This window comes from Charadrius vociferus, unplaced genomic scaffold (genome assembly GCF_000708025.1).
Source record: "Charadrius vociferus isolate BGI_N301 unplaced genomic scaffold, ASM70802v2 scaffold55, whole genome shotgun sequence".
In the NCBI taxonomy this organism is placed as follows: domain Eukaryota; kingdom Metazoa; phylum Chordata; class Aves; order Charadriiformes; family Charadriidae; genus Charadrius; species Charadrius vociferus.
The window spans coordinates 621561-645603 of NW_009648444.1; the positions used below are offsets into that span (position 1 = coordinate 621561).

The following is a 24043-nucleotide window of genomic DNA, read 5'->3' on the forward strand; positions in this document are numbered from 1 at the left end:
CTTTTCCTCTTTTCCTCCAAAATTGTTCTATCACATTGACACTTTCTAAATCTTTGGCAGGGGAAAATAAATTGTATTTCTAAGTCGTCTGATCCAGTTAAGACATGCTAACAGAAGAACTTTATGTTGGCTTGATTTTAAGAGTTCATTGATACCTTTAAAAATACCCTAGTGCAGATAAAACTTGGAGCAATCTGGATAACTTTGAGAGCAAGTTCTGATGCTGTGGAAATTTATAATTTTCATCTGGTTGCATTTGGTGCTGTACTTCTGGCTATGTGCCTAACATAGTTTTGGTGTTAGGGTCCTATAAGCACTTGTCATCATTTGTTCTAGAAATGACTGAATTTCAGCAGCTGGTGAATTGGTTCCTAGATGGCGTGTCGTTTGTGGCTCAATTTGTAAAGCGATTTGTAGCCAGCAGGATCCCAAAATGCATATTCCAATTACATTTTCTTATTGAATGTAGCCACTAGAAACTACCTGACTTTCACACAAAGCACTTGTAGTTTAATTCCCAATCTGAGGTGGGGAAGCATGATTTCAGAACCATCCTTTGCAGAAAGTATCTAGGATGAATTTTAAAATTACATTAGGCTTTTAAGCAGTTTCACTAATTAATTTCCTCCCAAAATCATAAGCCATGCGCTGGTCAACAAATGGCAAGAATGTGTACCATGCTGTGAAAGTGCTGTCTAGGTGGACTTTGACATCAACATGTTCCTTGCTTGTTTATTGGAGTTTCCCATCATAATCACATGAAATGGCCAGCATGAGCTGCTGAGTGATGCTGGGTGAAATCTAAAATCTGGATTTCATGGTTTTGAAGCTACGAGTTGCCAGGATGAGCCTGCCACAGAGACCACCTCTTGCTGTGCCCCACAGTGCGGGTACTTGAGGTGAGCTCTACTTGTGCAGATGAGAAGCGGTGGCCAGTTGGAGAGAGATTCATCACTGCAGGGTTTTCTTCCTCCGTCAGCTCAAATAGCACTGTTCAGGAATAATTGTTCCCCAAGCACTGCAGAACTCACCCTTTCTTCTGCGCATTGGGAAATGAGGCAGCAGGGTGGAGGGGAGGGATGGACAGGCGTGTGGGATGTTTGGAATACACAGAAGCACTGAGCATTTAAGCTGCTGGATTTTCTAGTGGGGACCAGTTGATGATGAAAATTGTATGGCTATGCTTAGAAAGCTTTACTTTTGTATGACAGCTCATACTTCTTGTATGAGAGCTTCATACTTCGCTGAGTAGTATGCAGAAGAGTGAAGTAGGGAAGGGGAAAAACGGTGCAAAATGTTTGCATTAAGACAGAGCATGAAACTTCTGTAGCTTCCGTGGTAACATACAATCCCATACAAAACCAACCCAAACACAAAAAACCACTTGACTTCTGGCATGGAAAACAGGGGATACACAGAAAATTCATTATAACCTGCGATGAAGACTTGTTATAAACAGTGTTAATTGGAGCATCCTTTTCCAGGTGTTTCAGCACCACTGTCCTTTCTAGGGCCATCGTCACTCAGCCTTATTGACTCCCTAAGCAAGCTGCACTAGAGTTTGAATGCTGTGAAGTTCCCAAGTAACTCGGATTTTTTTTTCGGGCTCCTTGCATAACTAAGTGTTCCATTTACATATGCTTGGCCTGAGTGGCATTTTTGCTTCCTCTGAAGGTCAGTTCAGATAGATTTAGATGCCAGTGTTCCGCCTGTGTACACTTGCTATGGATCCAGAAAAATGGTTCCTTAACTTTAAACAGACTTCCTCTTTGGCTTTCTGGGATGCTAAAATGCTATGACTTTTACAATACCTTGTAGAAATTCTAAGTAATGTATTTATCTGCTGTGAGTGGTGGTACTGAGGAAGAAAAACCTGCCGGGAGAGCCCTCAGTATTGGGCCTCACAGTCAGTGTGAAGCTTTTTTCTGGAGTCCTTGTTTGTCTCCCTTCTAGCTCTCCTACCATTTTACCTGTTTCAAATATCCTCAGAAATAGTAGCACTTAGCAGAGGCTGGAAAGATGTGTTTTGGGCTTTAAAAAAAAGGAAATTGCCTGCCAGGCAATGACACGGTCCTTCTTCAGAATGTATCCCGTACGCCTCGCTCTTGCCAAGATCATTTAAATGTGGTAGCAGCTACAGTAGGAAACTTGCCACGCTTATAAATAAACAAAACAACTACACCACCCTACTGGGCTTACTGAGCATTCAGGAGCTCGATCAAGAAGGAGTTTTGTGTCAACACTGGCAGCCAGCAGGATTTCTGAGGCAGAAAAGCAGCTTTATTTCCCTTTGGAAGCATCGACTAGTTTTGAACATTTTGTCTCTGGAATAAGGTTACCACGTCTCAGTGAAAACTTCTGTAGGAGCAATGACAGTAAATCTTGCTTTTCACTTGGAAACCACTGTGAAAACATGATCTTCGGAAACCTTTTGCTGAGAAATTAGTTTGGGATATTTTTCTTGGGTTGTTTTTTCTTTTTCTCTCTAGCAGGTTTGTTCACTTCTTCTAAGCATTGAAGTTTTATTGTTGTCTGAAATGTTTTCAAGTCTTTTCTTTTGTTTTGTTTTCTACACTTTAATTAAATGTTTTTGCCCAGCCTAGTTATGTACTGAGGTCCTGGGGGAGCAGCTCTCTGCTGCTCTGTGTCAGTGGGAACCAACTGTTAGGAAGCTGACACAAAAGTTCATTTTTCAGTCTTGTAAGACCGCAAGGAAGCTGTTCCTGATTCACCTACACATCAAAGTGACAGTCAGCCCTGTATTTCTGACTATTTCCTGGGGTTAAAAATCCACAAAAACACATCAAATCTGAGTTGCCAGTTTTATATTCATTCCACTTTGAACATAACGTTAGGGTCATTCATTGCATTTTTTACTTGGAGTATATCAAAAGTATCATGCTGGCATCTCTAGGAATCAGCAAAGCTGAGACCAGGACTCTCACAGAAGGATACGAAGTCATTAATTCATGTTTTCATTACATCTCAGCTGGAATTTTGTAATTCCTTTTATAGGCCGTAGAGTCTGTGTATGGGTAGCATCACTATCAAGGAGCTTAAACATGTGTTTGATCACCTCGTCTTCACACAAGACAGCAGCATGCCACCTTTTTCACTTGCTCTCCATCCTTAAGGTGCTACCAACAGAACCTCAGGGTCAAGGCACTAACTAATAACAGTAAAAGGTTGTCTTCCCTAGGGAATACTGTCACCTCAATGCGGAAGGTGAAGAAGCTAAAACATCCAATGTGATGCAATCATTTTGCAGGCAGAGGCTAAGCCTGACCACGACTGGTGCAGTGAAAAGAAGGATTTCTCTTTGTCTAGCCAAACCACACAACCATAATGCAACTATCAATCATCACCTGAGATCACTTAGATTCTAATCCAAATTCAGCTATGTTTTGTAGCAGTGGTGGAAGTCAGTTGATGTCAATACAGGATTTCCAAATGTCCTGTATCCTGGGAAACACTTTCTCTCAAAGTGGTAGAAATGGTATCAAACATACCTGAGAGGTCACTAGCTGCTTGCCACAAAGCTAACTGGAGCCTCAAAAGCGAAGTATCCCAACGGCAACAGGTCTTATATTTGAAAGACAACCAAAAAGGCCGACTGGAAGAAGGTGACTCACTTTGCTTTTATGAGACTGGGTGTAATTGATTTGTTACTGCAAGCACAGCAGCATTTTATAGGAGGGTTTGCACTTGTTCTGCAGAGGGCTCCTGACAAGGCAGTCCAAAATACGTCTTTATGTGAGGAACTCAATGCTGAGCTGAACTGAATGGAAAAGACTGAGCATAAGTTTGAAGAAAGGATTTCAACTGCTTGGATTTGTGACTCTAAAATATATTCTAGTTACCATGCTTATAAGGAGGAAAATTGATGCAAAATGATTCAAATTTACGTCCCATCTCAAGACCTGCCAATCACAGATACTTGCCATGGAGATTAAAACAAAACTTAATTTCATATGTTGCTGAGCAACCCATCAAAATCTTAAAATACTCCAAAATTTTATAAAGGTCCTGACGGTACATTTAAAGAGAAAATGAATTACTGAAAAGAGCAATATTTGCCAAATAACACTATAATTAATAAGCAGCATTTAAGGTGAATTACTAATCTTCTCTTTTATAAACTTTTAAAAGCAAGCGAATTCCATGTGATACATTCCCTATATTTGTAAAGCATTAATGCATATTCTCAATGGGACATTTCTCAGAATGCAAATTAGTAAAATGCTTAATGTATACCTACTTAATTTATTTCTGTAGGACCATGTTCATCTTTATGTACTTAGCTGATTTTCTTATATAATAGGTATTAGAAACATCTTTTTAATTACCATTTTGGAGCAAAAGTTGAAAGTTGGGGGAATAGTAGGAATTCAAAATGATTGTAGAGAAGACAAAAATCCCTTAAATGAGACTTAACAGTTTAAGAAGAAAAAATCTTTTCTGTAAGCTGAACTGTAATCCCACTAGGGAAATACAAACAGTGGTATGTAGGGTGAATTTACACATTGCAAAACAAATGCTAGCTGGCATTAAAAAAAAAAACAGTGTAGAGGTGATAAAAATATATAGACTAAGAGCAATAAAGTATTGTCAAGAAGATGTATCTCCAATATGTACCTATTTATTCTAAGAGCATCCCATGACAAATATCTTTATTCCCAGAATTGTAATTGATGCCATGTGATGAAATGCGGTGCCCATCCTCTTCTGAAATCTCACCTCTTCATTCACTCTACTGTTTCTGCTGTTGTGTCCATCAAAGTCATTTTGAATGTAAACCGGTTTTACTGTTTTTTACCTAATCGGGCCTAATTAAAAGTAAACCAAGGATTCACTGTGAGACCTGGCTGATGCTACTTTACAGGAGATAAGGATAGGACTGGCTAAAAATTCCTACGAAAACCCTCTTTTTTCATTGCTAAGCTGGGCCTCCTTTCTTTAAAAACTTACATTTTTTTTTCTCTGACTGTTTGCTTGCTTGTTTGTCTTTAACATCTTAGCAAAGTGCATGGGATACATTATTTGGAAAGCAGCTGTTGCGCTCATTTTGCCCCTGTTCCCTCCCCACTCTCACAGTCAGTGAGAGTTTGTCAGTGTCAGTTTGTCACCTTGAATTATACCTTTCTCGTGAGGTCGCCCTGTCCCAGCCCACGGGAGCCCTCACAGGCCAGCGCTCAGCACGAACGTCATGCTCAAAGCAGAGCCCCTGGGAGTCAGGCTTTTCCTCTCCGTTTTAAATGGGAAGCAGACTGAAAAGTGTATTTGAGGAATAAAGAACATCTGTCTGGTGGCTTAAGAAGGGAACTGTACTAGAGTTAAAAAAAAAAAAAAAAAAAGGATAATTCATTCAAAAGATATAAAACCTCCCATCTGTCCCCCTGTGGTGGCACTTCTGCATTTTACTCAGCCTCGGTACTTGGTTCATGTGCCTGGTAAAAGGGCCTCCCCCACGCAGAAATCCCTGGGGAACAGAAATCTCTATGTATTTGCTTCTGAGTAAGTCCCCAACAGCTTGTGCTTGTTGGAGGCAGTGGGAATAAAACACTGAGAGGTGTTAACTTGCATGACCTATCGAATCCAACAGTGCATGTGTGGACGCGCGTGTTAATAAACACTGCCAAACCGAGCAGTGTTTGCACGCAGGGTCGCATACGGGTGTCGAGCTGTGGTTTAGCAAAGTCACGGGTGTGTGATGAGTTTAACTCCTTCTAAACAAATGTGCGTCCTCGTGCCTGTACCATTCGGCATCTTACCGAGATTGCTGAATAAGGAAAATACATTTCTTATTTACCAACTGTAAGCGAATCCCCGAGATCTGAACTTCTCTAGAAGCTTGCAGGAGTACTGCCCTGGGGAGGACAGGGTGAAAAAGGAAGATAGATCAGGGGCTCCAGTCCTGTAATTGCCATTAAATTTATGGATCTGAGCAGCTCATTACAGCTGTATTACAATTTTTAGCTTCTTTAAGCCTTCTTTATTCTAGCATTTGCTAGTCTTTTCCTGTAACTTAGATTTTGCTTACTTTGTTATCTGCCTGTTTTGCAGCTTTAGTGATGGCTAGCGCCGTTGGCTAGCTTGATTACTTGCTAAATCTTTTACCTTATTACTTTTTGGCTTTATTTGCCTAGTATAATTTCAAACTTCTGATACGTACATTTCAATGCTGTACATGGTAGTTACTCCACGGACTTGATACATTTGATCCTTTAAGTATCTTTAACTTATCCTGCAGGAATAGATATGACACTTTTTGTTTGATTATCATTTAAATCACTGCAATGTTACAGTTACTCTAAAATTTTCTTGACATAATGTTGGATGCTGAGAATAATTTTGGTAACGACATGGGAACAAGTGCAAATGCCCCTGAAGCATTCATTAAGGATTGCTTAAGAGTTACACTGTGCTTATGAATCCTCATGGGCTACTTTAGAAATTCTTAGATGGATTCCTTAATTCTTATGAGATATTGCACCAAACACTGGGCTTAAGTTGATTTTTTTTTTCTTTTTAGTAATTTAGTCACAGTTCAAACTTGCTGAGATAAATATCTAAGAACTAGGAAATGTTTCTTGACAGAAAAATATCTCACTGAGTATACAGCCCTCACAGGCTGCCGGGGATCTTCAGCTGCAACAAAAGTTCAATTATTATTTAGTGATGGAAGAGTGAGTTATTGCTCAGGAAATAACAGCTTTCATCAAGAAATACTGTTCCTGAAAGTTCCTCCCCTCCATGTGCCAGATAATCAGGGAGCAGCATCAGGTACCAGCACATCGAGGAGGGCAAGACCAGATGATATGTAATTGCTATCGATTAGTTTGTACCTGACTCTTTGGAAGTCAGATCAGATGCAGGGTTGCGTGGGTAGAGCTGAAAAATTGTTTTTCATTCGCTGAAAGAAAACAGTTATGTGTTTTTCAGCAGTGTATGGTTGCATGGGTGTCCCTGCAAGCAGCTTAGGCTATTCTCTCACGTTCCTCGGGTAATGATTGAGTGCAACTGCCCTTCAGCCTGACCATTGCTCCTTGTTTATCTCTACCAAAGCCCAGCGGGCCTTGCATAGCCACCGAGTGCTCTGTGTAAGACTCTCCATGCGAGCATAACCCTTTTTACCTCCACCAATTATCGTCTCTTCTGTTGCAAAGACTACTTGCTGGACTCTAGCCCTGGCATTTGTTTTTCTGCTGTGCTTTATAAGTGGTGCAGGTTCTTCCACCAGCTCCCAGAGCTTCGCTTTATTGATTATTTTTGTAGTCTACTCCTCAGGATTGCCTGAATATAGCTAATCGCAATCATAAAGAAGGCAAGTCTGGGGGATCAAACTGCATTTCATGGAGAGGGAATTCAGGCTCCGTGAGGAGGGACTGGAAGACAGTAGCTGTGTTAGATTGATTTTTCTCCACACATATAAATAAGCCTTCCGAGTAGTAGTTGCAGCAATTGGCAGAAGTGTTGAGCTTGCCACTTCAGCAAGGCGGAATCAGATGGATTTGACTCTGCTGTGGTGTTAATGTGATTAAAATCTTCAGATGACAGTGTCCATTGATTCGGAGCCCTGCAGAGATGTCACTGTTCGGGTATGCTTAATGAGGTCCCTGGAGAGGGAAGGAAGTTAAGCCTGGTTTTCTTTCCAGTTTTGTCAATAAAAAGGACAAAGAAATGGTTTGGGGAGCCAGGTGAGTTGTGACTAGGAAATCTGCCGACGAGAGGGAAGGGCTGAAGGGAGTGGCCCCACATGAAGGGATTTATTGCCGAGGAGGAAAAAAAGACTGATGCAAGGAGCACAGTATCTGCCCTCACTTGAAAACCACAGAGCGAGCTGTCACTTTAATATACCTCATTTCCCTCCGCAAAATTTATCACACGGGAAAGTAATAACCATCCAGACATGTATGCATATGCTTATGGGTTTATAAACCTACACAAATGATATATTATTTCTTAGAGCCATGTAAAATATTTGCACAATTTTGAAATCGCTCTGAGCTGGCCTGGCTTCAGGTTTTGGTCCCAACTGAAAACTGAAATGATTTGCGTTGAAAAGCTTGCTAGAGAGACATCTGGATCAGATACAGTAGAAAGGTCTGAAAAGCAGGGCTTGTGTGTTTGGTTCAGCGATGGGAGGTTTTTTTAGAGATGGAAGGGGAATTCTCTCAAATTTTGCTTTGGGATTTTGATAGGACTGAACCCAAACCTCAAAGTATGCAGGAACTTATGCAAAGAAAAGCCTTCTGCCAAAAAGAGTGATAAAAACTGCAAAGATCAGCACAACTTTTGCTCACACACATGGTATTGAGAACTAGAGCACCCCATTATAAAACACTTCCAGTACTGCTGACCACCAGGTTTTAGGGTAAGTGAGCACCACACTGAGAGCATATGTTATTCCTTATCTCCCCCTGTTCTTACTTTTTTCTTTACAATACTGTGGCTTGGACTCCACCCTGAATGGAACTCCATCACCTTCAAAGAGAGCAAGGGAGTACTCTGCGGGTAAGCTGCAAGACCCATCTGTTCTCCTTCAGGAGATGGGCAGGAGGAGAGGCTGAGGAGCAGCTGGGCAGCAAGATGTTAGAAGGAAGGTTTTGCTCTTGGGTCTTGTTAAATTCTTGGTGTTCTCATGCCCTTGCAGAGGTGGTAACTATTTGAGTAAGTATATTTTGGAGCCCTCTAATTCTTTATTCAGAGCAGTGGATTATATAGAGAGAATATGTAACAGGCATATGCAATGGGAGTGGTACTTAATACAGCATTGGTATGGTTTCTGCTCCATTCTCAACCATATCCTAAGTGTGTTTCCATGCTTTGAATCAGTCCTGTGATTTTCACCAGAGAGGTGATTCTACCCCTCTCCAGTCTCGTGAGACCCTGCCTGGAGTACTGCATCCAGCTCTGGGGCCCCCAACGTAAGAAGGACATGGACCTGTTGGAGTGAGTCCAGAGGGGGGCCATGAAGATGATCAGAGGGCTGGAGCACCTCTCCTATGAAGGCAGGCTGAGAGAGCTGGGGCTGTTCAGCCTGGAGAAGAGAAGGCTCTGGGGAGACCTTATAGCAGCCTTCCAGTATCTGAAGGGGGCCTACAGGAAAGCTGGAGAGGGACCTTTTACAAGGGCGTGTAGTGATGTAGCTTTATGAGGGGTAATGGCTTCAAACTGGAAGAGGGGAGATTTAGAACAGATATTAGGAAAAAGTTTTTTACTCTGAGTGTGGCGAGGCACTGGAACAGGTTGCCCAGAGAAGTTGTGGATGCCCCATCTGTGGAAGTGTTCAAGATCAGGTTGGATCAGGTTGGTTTGAGCAACCTTGTCTCATGGGAGGTATCCCTGCCTATGTCAGCGGGGTTGGAACGAGAGGTCCCTTCCAACCTAAACCATTCTATGATTCTATGATTTTCTGTCACCCTCTAAAGGAACCATATTCGAAACCACATCCAGCAGAGAGATGCAAACCAGTGTCTTAAATGCTTTTTCAATGGTTTCCCAGAGCAGAGTAGGTGCTCTGAGTACGGTGCCACATTTTGAACTCTGTAATGCCAAGGCTGGCTGGAAAGACTCCTGCTTTCCCTGGTCTTCATTTTCCCCACTGTGACTGACAGCAATGGAATCATCTTGTTAAAAAACAAGTGGAGAAGAGACGGTTTTGGCTGCACCGTTCACCAGTCCAGTTAAACAGCACAGCCATGCACCCAGTCAAGTTGGCACAGCTGGGGAAGTGGAGGCAGCAGGCTGCCTGCAGAGTGGGAGGACCAGCGGAGCTCCCTGTGGGGCGCACAGGTACGGGACATTCAAAGCAGAGGAGCCACAGAGATTGCCCATCGCTACTTATCGCATACACCTCCTCGAAGAAAATGAACGTTTTCAAGTAACGCGTACCCTCAGCTGGAGAGGTAAAATTGCAAGTGGGAACAAAAACGTTAGTCAGTTCAAGCTTTCAGGGAGTATGGGAAGCTAAAAACATTTCTTAGTCTAAAACATTTGTGAAAATTGTGCTCTTAATTACACTAGTTTAGTCATTATGAAGAATATAGATACCTTACGGCCTTTCAGACACATAGGCTGTGTTCTTTTTAAAGAATGAGATTAAGATTAGGTGCTCTTAAAAGACTGTTTTATGAATTTTTGAAAATGTGCTTTTAAAGGTGTTAAGTTACCATAGGAAAAAGGTACATCACAGGACCAAGATGCTTTTTCCATAATTTTTTCTTGTTCCTACTCATTGTGAGAGAATAAATAATGGTCCCAAATAATTTTATCAATAGGATAGGCCTTAGAGGACACAGGTGCCGAAGGGAGTTACTGTGCTTTCAGTTGTCTGCTAGCAACTGAATTGTGGTAACTGAGCACATGGTTGTCTAAACACAGTTACAAAGGGGTGAAATACGGTAGCACTAACCTCCTTCTCTGATATTACAGTTTTACAGTAAAATGTAGTTTTCCACTAAAATTGCCATAAGCAGAATAAGCACATAAATAGTTACCATAGTTCATCAGCACCAGGGAAGACTCAGCAATGTGTTTTCGTATTATCTGTGCCCAAAGTTAGTTTTGTTAAAGGAAAATATGGGAAAGGTGCACAGTGGTGTCATGATAGTCCTAAATCCCAAACATACAAAAAACAAGCATTGCAGTCCTCTGCAAGACTGACTTCAAAATAATGAGATTTTTTCTTTTTACAGTGAGAGTTTAGGTTTCTGGTTTTGTCCGTGGTTGACTCCCTGGTTATGTCTTCAGGCTTCTTCATCAAAAACTTGGATAAATAGAAGAAGTCTTTTAAAGTGAAGTTGCTGCAGAATCAGTTGCTGCTGAATGGGATTAAAGACCTGCATTTTTGTAGTTTTATCAGCTGAGGGAATTGGTAAGGGAAATCAGGAGTTTTTAAAGTATATTGCCATTGAATTTTCCACCTCACAAGTGTGGTTTTTTGTACTTGCCCATGTTGTGAGGAGTTAGGCATTTAAAGCCATCCCCCACCACGGATTCTTATCCGTACCTGATTCTCTTCTGGAGTTCACTGGTGCGAGTAAGGGGATCAGCAGGGAGCATTAATACAAACCAGCCACAATAGTTAGAGCAACTGCAAAAATTCCATGAGGTAGAGGAATCCAAATATTTCCTCCTATGGCAGGGTCAGCTGCTGGGGTCTGGTCCTACACAAATCCAGGGAGTGGGACAGCAGAGGGGAGATACAAGCAGAGATGCTCTTAAAACTCACTCTGTAAGTTCGTGTTCTCTGTGGCTGGTGTTCATCTGTGTCTGGTCAAATCCACACTGGTATTTGCCTAATATGTCAAGGGAAAACAGAGGGATAAGCAAGAGTCTGACTGAGTCTGTGGAAGGCATGTATTACTCTCATCTGGTCTTTGGCTAGGTTGGGAAGTTTTCAGCTGCTGGTGTTTCTAGGATGGCACAGCTTTGTAAACTTGCACTATATCTCTCTGTGCGTCATTCTGTATTTTTAGGTCTTGAAAGCATGTTGCCAAAATATCAGATGTGCAGACGACGAAAATGTGACGTTAAGAGGTGTAACAGCAGCTTTCATGTCTATTAACTATTTATCTTTACAGATATAGGTGTACCCTGGGTAATTAAGATGGAGGGTTTGGGACTTGAAGGTTTAGAGAGTAACTTTAAAAAGTGAAAAGAAAATCTATAGTAGGTCAAAGGTCTCTGAAGAAAATTCCTCCTACTGGAGTGTGTTTACTGTTAATTCAATAATACTGTTTTCACTGATACAGAGAGAGTTCAGACCTCTTTCTGCTTACATCAAATGGACCTCATGGTCCTCATGGCACTGAACCACAACTCATGATGTTGCGCGTCATTTCTCATCCTGGCTCAGACACAGATTTTTGACAGGACACTTAAATTTCAATTTGCCTCACCTCTCTGTCTTTCAAGTGGGTCTTACGCTCCGATACTTTACGGGGCTGTCACAAGGGTAAAGGTCATTAAGGACTGTGAAGTATTCACAAATACAATGCTAAGGGCCTTGGAGATGCCAGCACAGAGAGAAGAAGTCTGAAGGAAGTTAGGTCTGGACCTGAAGAGACTCCAGCTTATGAACAGCTGTGTACTTAGCAGTTCTTCACACGGGAACAACTGACCTAAAGCAGTTGCTGGCCTGAATATTGTTGAGGCGTTGGTAATTCTGGGACAACCCAAACTGGAGGTGGTAGGGAACTTGGCTATTGGAAAGCAGACAAGACCAAAATTTTGGTACGGCAACAAGAAGATCTGCTCTGTGGAGAGAATGGAGATGTCACAAGGGGATGTGATGAGGAGATGGGGGCTTCTGGGGAGGTACCTGAATCAGTTCTGGGAGGTAAAACAGGGAAGTGCTTTACAAGTGTTTCATAAGAACAGTCTTTCTGCAGGATGTGGTCTCCCTCTCTCCGACGCTAACCTTGACTTTGTTTGAAAGCACTTCAGAAATGCTGAAGGATGATGAAACAACAGCCTAATGACATTAATTTTCTGTGCCGTTTCTTACAAAAATAACAGTTAGGCTAAGTTCATCAGCTGTAATTTGAACAAGTGTCTCTCTAGAGTTTCAAGGTAACTCACTATTAAGAAGTCCTCTCTTTTAAATGCTTGTAAAATGCCTCATAAATATTATGAGTCAAGAGAGACCAAATCTGTAGTCAGTACTATTCTTTTTCAAACTTTTTTATTACTTAGATGAATACCATGTCACTGTGTATCCTTCATTGACCAAGAGACTGATACATTTAATTTGGAAAATGTAACCCTCAGTTCCACAAACCTAGCAAAATATTTTTAATAACCAGGTGCGGACTTACAAAGCTGGTTCTTCTAGTCAGTTATTAATATATATGAATATTTCATAAAGGCTGTCCTTGTGTCACATTGACCATTTAGGATGTTGGGTGCCAGGTCCTTTTCTAGGCTGCTTTTCTGTGAGATTAGAGGACATGTCATATTGCACTGACTTAGCCACAGCTCTCATTAACTCCTTGAGATCAAAATAAGAGCTATTAAATCCATGTAGGTCACTGAACAACAGCCAAATGATATCTTTCAGTCATTGCCCGCATTTCATTTGTACTTAATGATCAGTTTCTTAGTGTATAGTTTCTCACCGTACAGTAAAAATATCATGATTTTGCAATCGAAGATGAGCCTAAAGCAGCCTTATAGTTTCTACACCTGTTTAAATACAAGAAGATCCGGGATTTTATGAAACTGCATTCGAATGCAATCAAGGCAAACTAAGACAGGAGTCACATCTGAGATAAGATTACAGTAGTCTGACAACCTTTTAGTGAAACCATATATTAAAATTGTCATAGGCTTAATTAATTCCTCCTTTCTTTTGGAGAATTTATTCCATCTGGAACATCCAACTTGTTTTTAATATTACACCATCATGTATTGCATATTGCCCAGTGAAGGTAGTACTGCCTGTCTCTTCCCCCTGCAAAGCTGGCCCGATGTGCATGAATGTGCGCATCATTGGGAAAAAAACAAAACAAAACAAAACATGAAAAGAGTTAAAAGGTGATTCATTTTTTTTAAAAAAAAAAAAAGAAGGGGAGGAACAGCTACAATGAAATCTAGCCAGTCCACAAACACCCAAGAGCAGCTTGGGTGTCAGAAAACAGGGTAAAGCAAACGCGAATTCTGGTGGGTTGTCCTGCTCCTTTGCTACATTCCTGCACACATCCACCCCCCGAGAAGGGAGGTCCTGGAGGGCCCATGTTCACTCTCTCTGGTACCCTGTGAACATGTGCCCGTGGACTCTTAAGTTTAAGGAAACTTAATTAGCCAGGAAACGTATTTCTCACCCGCCCTTTGCTTCTGTATGCTGGAAGGTTGGTGTGTGACGGCAGGTCTTGCCAGTCCCCTCCCCGCAGTGGAATGAATGCCGTCTCTGTCAGGCAGGCTCTTGGGGAGGCTACGCTCATGGTTTTAATTCTTCTCCCAGCCTTGAAACAGTCTGGCATGTCTACCCACAAAACAATTTAGGAGCAATAGGCTTTAAATAAGCACCCAGGCACCAGTAAAAGTCAGTAGGCTGCTGGTCCGTAATTCTGGTCGGCACAAACCAGACCCTAATATCCTTTCCTTGTTTGACACCACCCAGATAATCACTTTAACCTGGGCATTACCTTTCATTTTGGCTCAACTTTAAAAACAAACTACCCTCACTACAGCCATACCTTAGGAGAATCGGGAAAAATAGAGGTTGTTTGTTTTTGTTTGGTTTTTTTTACAGATTATGAGGGCAGACTCCCATAAACCTCCCGATTTAGCTTCTAAAATTTTGTTTGATGCTCTTCTCTTTTTGACACAAAAGTTAGCAATTTCCCAGAGTACTCCGCTCCTGGGGGGGCCTGAAGCCACAGCAAAAATATATCAGGTGGGGAGCAGGCCAACGGTTTATCAAATCTTCCATCTTTCCCACTGGTTTGATAGTATAATCACCGCAGCAACAGCAAAGCAGCAAGCACGCTGTGATCTGACTATCTCACCTGTCTACACAGATAACAGTTTAGGTATATGTTCTTAAAATACTGCTGTATATATAGTGTGCGGTCACCATACAAATGCATGTTCCCAGAACTCCTGCCCTGTTTGCCAGGCCAGACCTACCCTTGTGTGCTTCCTCCCTGGAAAGGGCCATTTCCCAACGCTAGTCTGCCAACTTTGTCTGAAGTCACGCTCCAGAAGTCTGAAGTGCATCCTCCAGAGATGTCTCTCTGTCTTTTTAGTCGGCAAAAACTACTGTTCCTTCTCACGTGGCCAAAGGAGGGTTTTGTGGGAGACAGATAGAAATCTCCTGCAGACAGTTTAATTTCTGATAACAAGATCCATCCGTTTCTTAAGAAAGCTGTCACCTAGCCCTGTCCCTGCTGTGTCATCCACTTGGTGCATGTCAATGATGGACTGGTGCTCTGGCACCACGTTTCATGAGACTGCAGAAGGTAAGAGTGATTGGGAAGAAGCTTACCATTACCAGGTGGAGAAAAAAAGCTCTAAATACTTCCAAAGAACTACAAAACAAGCCTGCCGGTCATGATGCAACGTTGCTTTGTTGCAAACGTATTTTTAGGAATTAATCAAAGAGCACAGCGAGCAAATGGCTGAAAGATGTGAGACATCCCTTCACACGGAGATGCACCCACCTCAGTACATGCTGCTTGATCATAACAGGAGTTTCTGAGTTTCTTTACTGATTTGGGGGTAACTTCCCTGTTGGGAAGTTCAGAGCTGTCTGATGAAGGTGGCTTCAGCTGCATTTCTTTTCACAAAACTTAGTTCAGAGAGTTGTGTCTCTTACAGATGCTTTCTTTGTGCATTTTCCCAGTATCAGGTAGTATTTTACATGTTTTCTGTTGCTTGTCTGAGCACAGAAATACTCTGTTGCCCCTTCACAGTAAGTGCTTTCTCTAGGCCTGCTCTCAGACTACCCTGTCGCTCTGACGTGCCTGACCAAGGGGTCCCTGTGCATCCCACACTCCTGTGCCACAGCATTAGCACCACAACTTGTTCCTCTTGTCTGAGGAACCTCGGGTTTTAAATCAGCAGGACACCGAAAGGCCACTTGGTTGTGTTAAGAGACCAGCTCTTCAGCAGCAGAAGGGAAACTTGATCTGACCACTGAAATACTCCTGCCGAACAGAACGGAAAGGTGAATGCGGTTTGATTTGTCACAAAGGAAGGTGTAGGAAGCTTCATGTTCTTCACCTGCTGACCTTGAAACAGTTCTTTCTAATTCAAAGTGCTTCCTCTGGAAATATTTTGCATGCTAAAAAGAAAAAAAAAAAACAACCCACACCAAAAAAAAACAAGGAAAGAACCTGCTCCCCTTTTTTTCTCACCGTTACGGTGCAAGCAGGCTGCAGTCTGAGGGCTGTGACTCCACGTGTAAGGGGATCTTGGCTGCTCTCCCAGGACCACCCTCTGTTCAATATGGCTTTTGTGGAGGAGGACCATGTGCTCTCCACCACCTCCCTGTGCTCCCGCGGCACAGACTCACCTACTGGGACTACTGTGAGTCACCATGTAAGCAGGTCAGGGCAGAACTAAGATTTCTTCTCTTCTGCAGCCTGGCCCCAGGCTGGGAGCTGGAGCTGAACCCACAGGAGCTCCAGCTGTGTGCCTGGCCAGCTCGCTGCCCGACCGGCCCAGCACACCCGTGGCACCTCAGAGACTGGTCAAACCAGCTGGGCGTCAGTGATTTGGGCCAGTGTTGAACAGCCTGTGGGCTTGGGTATGGAGTGCTCTGCTTGAAGTCCCTACCGGCCCTTAATTTTGCGCAGCACAGCTGGGTCTCGCTGGCTTCAGGCTCCCTGCTGCTCTCTGCTGGTGCTATGCACACAGGATGGCATGCTTTCGAAAATAAAGATACTTCACTTTTGCCATATAGCTTGTAGCTAACATATTTTGCATTCACCTTAGCTATAGTGGAGAATGTTACACCCTTCTATGCCATCTTGACCTAGTTCTGCAGATACAGTTTGCATGTTGTGTTTGGTAAGTTAAAGTGTTTTTTTAAGATGCAAACCAGAGCAGAGAATTTCCACTCTGTGATTATCACAGCACTGAAATCCTTTAGGAAATGTTGCTGTATTCTGTGCTGAACTGTTAATTTTTATTTTTATTTTTAATGTGGAAGGCACATTCCCCACTCAATTCTGCAGTGTTGATCCTGGACTGGGATGTCCAGAGGTGTCAGGAGCCAAGTGCAGTGATGGGTCTGCATAGAAAGCAGCCCTAGCAAAAATGAGCAGTGTCCTCCTTGCTGTGAGGAGGAGCTGGGCCTGCTATGATGGCAGCTGGGGTTGAACTGAAGCCTTGAGCTACCTGCTGCCATCTCAGGCTTTTGAGAAACAAGTACTTCACTCCCTCCTGGTAAGTAGGATGGAGGGAACAGAAAGCAGTAATAGGCTTTGGCCACTAACACTGGCTTTGTCTTCCCACCAGCTAGCTCCCCAGCCCTCAGTTTCCCTCCTTAATGCAGCATCTAACCCATGCATGGGACGTGTTTTGAGGTCCTCATCTGAAAACAAGTTTGTGAAGAAGAAGTGTTAGTTTTTACTTTACTCAGGGAAACATTTTGGTCATGTTATGGACAGTAAAATATCAATTGAGCATTTGTTAATCTACCAGAGAAGTCACTGCCTGAAGGGAGGAGAATGTAGGACATTTTGAGTCTGAATAGATGAGAAAGCTGCATTAGCCAGTGCAGTCTGTTTCTGATCAGTCTCTCTAGTTGTAAAAAGGCTGTAATTGTACAGTAATTCACTGCTACCTTATTTCTAAAATCCCTGCAGATGATTCCCACCAGACAGACTGCTTTGGTAAGCAGTTCATTTCAATACCTCACAAAAGCTACAGCAGCGAGCAGGGCGAGGACAAAATGAAGCAGAAGTGATTTACTGAGCAAGCAGTGTCATCACTCTGCTGCACATCATGTCTTTGCAAGATAGAAATTTGCTGGTTGATCTTACCTTACAGAACAAACAAGATTAAGTGGCAGAGGCACAAAAAGCAGTCCTGGCTCTGTGGGTCCAAGGCACATTTGCAGGCGTGTGTTAGATCTTTTTCTGTCTCTGGTGGTGTGTGCTTGTTGGCACGGTAGTGTTTTGGCACGCAGCACATCTCATAAACAGCTACCTGCTCATGGCGTCTGTTTAGGTAATTGAATCAGTTACTTCCAGTTTGCCATCCTCCTTATTTATAAAGCCTTCCCTTGTGAGTTATGTGAAAATGTAAGTTGGTATTTACTGATAAAAAATTCAGATTAGTCTGACTCACACAATGTAGAGCAGTATCTGGAGTCACTTCTTCTAGAGTCATGAAACTAAAGGAAGCCACCGTGCTGCGAAATTAGAGAAAAGTAAGTGTGTGTGAGTGTGAATGTAAGTGTGCGTGTGCATGTGCGTGTGCGTGCACTCCAAGGAGAGCTCTGCAGTAGTTGCTAAACAGAAAGATTGGAAGAATTACATCATTATAATCTCAAGGACAGCAAAGTGAAACTCTGTAATCCCCACAGGGCAAATACTCTTTGCCTCTGTTACCAGTCCCGATTAAATCCCTAGGGGTCCATACTCAATCACTTACAGTTAGGTCAGCGTTTGCCTGCTACTCAAACAGGCGCATCTGAGTTTGTGCTCGTGGCACAGAATTCTCTTTGATTTTAAAACTTTAATAATAAATGATATTTTAGAAAAGCAATACAGCTTCTGTACGAGGAAAGGCGTATTGCTTGCAGCTATTTGATTTCATAATTTAAAATTTCCTTTTTTTCCCCCATTTTAATGTCACCACTGAGGTATTTGCTCATGGGATCACCAGCATATCATTAGATATTCTGCCTAATCTTTCTCCACCCAGTTTTGCCACCACCCAAAACATAAGTGCAAGCAGCAGCCTGCCCTGGCTAGCTTGAGGAGTTCACTGCCTCAGAAAGTGATCGGATCACATCTCTGTCGGGATATCTTGTCTTCTTGGGAATGAGAAATGCAACTCCTGAGAAAAAAAAAAAAAAAAAAGGGGCATGTGTTAAATGCCAGAGAGAAGACACAGAACGAGTTGCACCTTGTTTCAAAACTCCTCCTGCAGGCTTTGGCACTCTCTGCTGAATTGAAAGGACCGATCCCCGAAAGAGGCATGAAAAAGCATGCTGAGAGAGCATTTCTGGGAGGGAGCAACCCTACCTGGAGAGGATGCACTACGGGCTGCGTATATGCCAAGAATACTGCACACTATCTCTTCTGCATGCAGGGGTGGATGAACGTGAGAGACTGTGACGGCTGTCTTGCCTCAGCCTGGGAATATGTGCATTGCTTTGGGCAGTGCTCATGGTAAACCGAGACTCAACTAAACTGCTTTGGTACACCTGTACCACAGCAGGATGGTTTTTTATTTGCACGTAGCACAAGAGGGCTCATGTGGCAGCAGACCCCATTAGCAAGTGCCACCATACAAATAGCAGATAATAATAGTAGCTTCTTAAGTGCTCGCTGTTCTCTGAATTTCCTGATGGCCCAGTGAAACCTCAGGCATCAAAATGTAATGGTGCAGGAGCCAGGATGTAGCACTTCTCCCCGGGTGTGACCTGGCTGTAGAGCCCCATCTGTGATACCACTGACAGAGCCCGAGGAACACCAGGCACTGTGGTACTCCACTCCGTTGCGGAGTGCATGCAGTAGACAGGGGAGAGCAAGGTGCATTGCTCCTTAGGAGCAAGCAGGTTTGACTGGGTATATCAATGCTGCAGATTTGGAAATCTAAACACTTTGGGCAAAAAAAAATCAAAACTTAGGTCAACAGTTTTTATGCTCACCAGGCTTACTTGAACCATCTGGTCTGACCAAGTGCTGTAAGAACTGCCATAGACCTCAACTTTTGAGGCTGCGTTGATGATTTTAAAGAATACTGACTTCACAAGACAAGGACAAGTATCAGAGAATCTATAGCCTCAGATTAACTGTTCCTTATTTCATACACTTTGCATAAATGGTAGCTTGCATTGCCCACATGTGTCTACACATCAATTTTAGGTGGCTTGGTTTGCTTGCTGCCATGTGATAATCACGAAAAACACCAAGGCAGAGCAGGAACCAAAGGATTCATGAGTAGGACAAGGTCACAAAGAAGTTGTGGAGGAGGAGAAAAGTTGTGAGGGGAGATAAGATGGAGTTGGGTAGAGGCACAGGGACATAACAATGTAGGCATGAAGTGAGATATACTCAACCCCAAAGGAGATAGGGTCTTTCTTTGCTCCATTTTCCTGAAAGCTGCTTGTTTCACCCAGTATTCATCACAACTTTTGAAGGGCCAGCAAGCTACAATGGTAGAAAATGGGCAAGCATGTTCTTGCCGTAAAACAGTGAGGCAATTCCGTCTGCAGAGCTCCTTGATGTGGAGACAGAAGCCTTTGTTTCTTACATCAGCTTTTGTTATCTTAACCTATCCCCTCTGTAATTGCAGTAATTAATACTAGTGCAAATCTCTTGATGTTTCTCATTTATGGAACACTGTTACCTTGCATCTCACTTTGATGAGGTGAGGGTGAATCTGCTGTTTACGACTCCATTCAACTAGTCAATTTGTCTGTTAGCAATGACCTGTTAAGAGATGACGTGTGAAGTCAGCACGTGCACCAAAACACCAGCCCTGACTGAGACCCCCCCATCAAAATCTATTTGCCCTGCCTGGGTTTGTCTGTGGGCAGAGCTCCTGTGGGTGTAACAAACAAGACAAGAGAGAACCCTGAGGAAATCAGAAGAGGGAATTGGGCTTGATGATGTTGATGACAGCCCTTTAGCAACTCATTTCTTGTCGTCTCCCAGCTGTCAGCATCAAAACTCCACATGTTGTTTTCAGCTGATGTAGACGTCTTCCACTGCTCCTGAAAACTGAAGGATCATTCCGGTAGTAATGAAATAAAAACCATTGACATTACTGTTCCAGACTTTCACTGGGAGATACAGCTGCAGTCCATTTTACAAATCTGAGTTCAGAATAACTTCCTAGAAGCCAGCAGAGTTGCTCCAGCTTTAGTATTTCAGCACATTTATGGCCGCCTTCTCATAACTGTTTGAAGTGATGGCATGTAGATTTCAAGTGTCCGCTCAACTTTCTTGATTTTCTCTTTTTGTTTTAAAGTATATTCGGTGCTGTTCGAACTGGTGCTTATATGCTGTACATTTTGATGACCAAAGGCCTGAAGCAGTCAGTGTGTGACCAGAGTTTTTACATTGGACCTGTCAGCAAATTCTGGGCATATGCATTTGTGCTAAGCAAAGCACCCGAACTAGGTGAGTACCCTCTCTCCCTTTCTCTCACTATGCACAAATTTAGAGCAGAAATGTCAGTGCAGGAAGCACAAGAAGGGCCTCAGTGCTGGCGAAACCTCATTTTAGTCTTAGGAAAAAACTGAATAAACAAAACCAACCCCAAACTCTGCATGTTTTAGTCTCTAGATATTAAGTCTAGCTTGGCTGAAGTCAGAGCAATGTGCAGTTGAACAAGACCGTTCCCAGCCCAGGAATAAACTGCAATGATGATACACAGCAGGGCAGTCTAGAGGTAAGAGCAATCTGGTCCATACCTCTTCCTTAGCTACTCGTAGGCAAATACGAGTAGCATAATCAGCAGTTGCTCGCCCTGTGGGTAAGAAGTGAAGGCTAGGCTACAGCAGCTGTGTCAGCAACAAGCTTTGAGTCAGGTTCTGCCTCGATTCTAAAGCATTCGTCCTTAAATACACATGTAGGCGTACGATTATGAACAGCAATGTGCTTCCTCCCTAATCATTGAAAGCTGGGGCTGTCTGCTTCCTCCAAATAGAAACCAATTTCCCATAATATCCGTAGCTTTTCCAGCCCTGGTTCTTATAAACTCCTGTGTCTCCAGCAATTTTTTTGATAAGGATACTTGTGATATACATGAAAAAGCCAACTTAATAGCCAGTCTGCATGTGTTCTCATCCTGTGGCTTATTAGTGTAAGAAAGGATTGTTTTAATGGGAAGGAGGAGGCAGCGATTTAGCAGCCCTCCAGCTTTCAGTTTAGAGGACGCCCTTACTAAACCTCAAAGGGCTGCAGCACTCACTGTGTTCAGACGTACAGCAAAAATAAGTCTTCACCTTTTAGCAGAGAATTTGATTCAGCAAATTACAGGACAGCAATTCATCAGCATAAAAACTGGAAAGAGACAGATACCAGTTGCCTTGCTGTGTCAGAATCCATTGGTTTCCTGCTGCTTAAATTACTTCAAAACCACTGAAATTTAGTTGTTAAAACTGGAAAACATCAGCTAGAACTGCACAGTAACAATAAATTGAACATATGATTACTTATTAAAATGTGAGTGAACATCTTGCAGCTAATGAATTAAATGGTAGCATTACAGCTTATTACAGCCCTTGTGCAGACAGTGCAGTTTTGGTTCCATCCATCACTAATATTCATGATTTGGATTTCCCGGGTTACGTATATGTAGAACTAAGTCCCCAGGTGCAAATCTCAGGGATCTTTTTGGAAACACTGTGTCTATAGCAATAGAAAACAAGTAGCATACATATATATATTTCTCTCTAGTTGAGATGCTCAGTGCATCATGAGAAACAGAAGGAAGAAAAAAGCAGGAAAGAGTAATGAAATTTACGTTTCTACAACAGCAACATGAAAAGGATGTGCATTTCAACATAAACCAAATTTCTTTCTAGAAGCCTTTTTTCTGGCAATTACATACCTTTCGGTATTGTAGGTTGCATATGCAATAGCTTTTTGCACAGTAGCTCACAAGGCTGTACTGAGTTTAACTCAGTTCAGTTTGCAGGTAGGCATTTGAAGCGGAGGACACTGCTGCATCCTTTTCAGGTTTTCTGCTCTCTGTTGAGCTACATGTCTCTTCTGGTCACAGTATATAATGGACAACCTCACAGTCAGAGGTGACACACGTACATCCACCTACCTCACCTCAGACTTTCGTGGATTACATTTGCAGCAAAGAGCTACCAAGTAAACCTATGGAGTTTTCAAACAGGGACTATATACACAGGAAAATGTGGATATGTTGGTTTTCCAAAGATTGCATAGAGATTAGGGGCCAAGCTGGCTCTTGGATCAGATAGGCTCTCAGATCTAGAGCTGAGGTGGGTTTTCGTGCTGAAAAAGAATGTATAGTCCAGCAGCAATGGCAAAGGGAAGAGAGCACTGCGGTAATTATGGAATTGTTCAATATGTTTCTCATGTCCTCCCCTCCTTTTTTTTTTTTTTTTTTTTTTTACAGGTGATACAATATTCATTATTCTTAGGAAACAGAAGCTCATCTTCTTACACTGGTACCATCACATTACTGTGTTACTTTATTCTTGGTATTCCTACAAGGACATGGTGGCTGGCGGTGGCTGGTTCATGACCATGAACTATGGAGTACACGCCGTTATGTACTCTTACTATGCCTTGCGGGCTGCTGGCTTCAGAGTCTCACGCAAGTTTGCCATGTTCATCACCTTGTCGCAGATCACTCAGATGTTGATCGGTTGCGTGATCAATTACCTGGTCTTCTCCTGGATGCAGCAGGGCCAGTGCCATTCCCACGTGCAGAACATCATCTGGTCCTCTCTCATGTACCTCAGCTACTTCGTGCTCTTCTGCCATTTTTTCTTTGAGGCCTATATCGGCAAAACCAGAAAAGAAAGGAAGGTTGACTAGTGGTAGAAAGGAGAAGCCATAGCTCAGGGTCATCCAGAAAAACAAAATTATAAGAAAAGAAAATGGCACAAGGAAACACATATATGTATGGTGCAGCTAAAACTTGGCAGCTTAGGGAAAGTTAGCTTGGTTTAACCCAGTAAGTTTATGATCCTATCATGGTGAGGACTCACTGAATTCTACTCTATCTCAAAGGACTGCTGATGAAAGACAACTTCCTTCTTGTACCTGTCTGCTCTAGAAAAGAAAGGAGAAAAGAAAGAAGAGAAAAAAAGAAAAGAAAAAAGGAAAGAAAAAAGAGAAGAAAAGAAAAGAGAAAAGGAATAATATTGAGGGAAAAAGAAGTACATTAAATAAGCAGTGTGTTTCCCTTGGGTGGAGAAGAGACTTTTATTTAAAAAAACAAAAAATTTCTAAATAATTTCTAATAATTTTTCAGCGTTAAACTTGAACAAAGAAAAGCAGAGAGGTGACAAAAAAATCTGTCTATGATAACAGTAAGATTGAAAAATTAAAATCTTTTTCCATAGAAGGTTGATACCTTTAGCCAAAATGAAACCCAGAAGGAAGTTTCCTGCATGGAGAGTGGCTGAACTCCACACTGTGGTCACGAACGGAAAAGAGAAGAGATTGATTTCTCTGCTATGTACTCTGCTGGGGGAGCAGACCTGGGATGCAGAGTCGCCTCCCTCAGAAGGCGGAAAGGAGCAGTACTTTTACAAGAGTTTAATGTGAAAAGATGCACTGTTGCAATACATATCTCAGAGAGTGCATTTTCCAAGTGCATTTTTCAGTTAAAGGCAAGGAATTTCTGCAGCAGGATAAGTCATAGA

The 24043-nt window shown here is 42.5% G+C and overlaps 1 protein-coding gene across 1 annotated transcript in view; it reads left to right on the forward strand.

Annotated features, from left to right (window-relative positions):
• The window catches only part of ELOVL6 (ELOVL fatty acid elongase 6), a 24702-nt gene extending 1216 nt beyond the window's left edge, over positions 1 to 23486 (forward strand). The window contains exons 2-3 of the mRNA XM_009885481.1: positions 20659 to 20810; positions 22786 to 23486. Of these exons, the coding sequence (XP_009883783.1) occupies positions 20659 to 20810; positions 22786 to 23210 (577 nt within the window). The 3' untranslated portion in view covers positions 23211 to 23486. The remainder of the gene's footprint in view (positions 1 to 20658; positions 20811 to 22785) is intronic.
• The last annotated feature ends 557 nt before the right edge of the window (positions 23487 to 24043 follow it).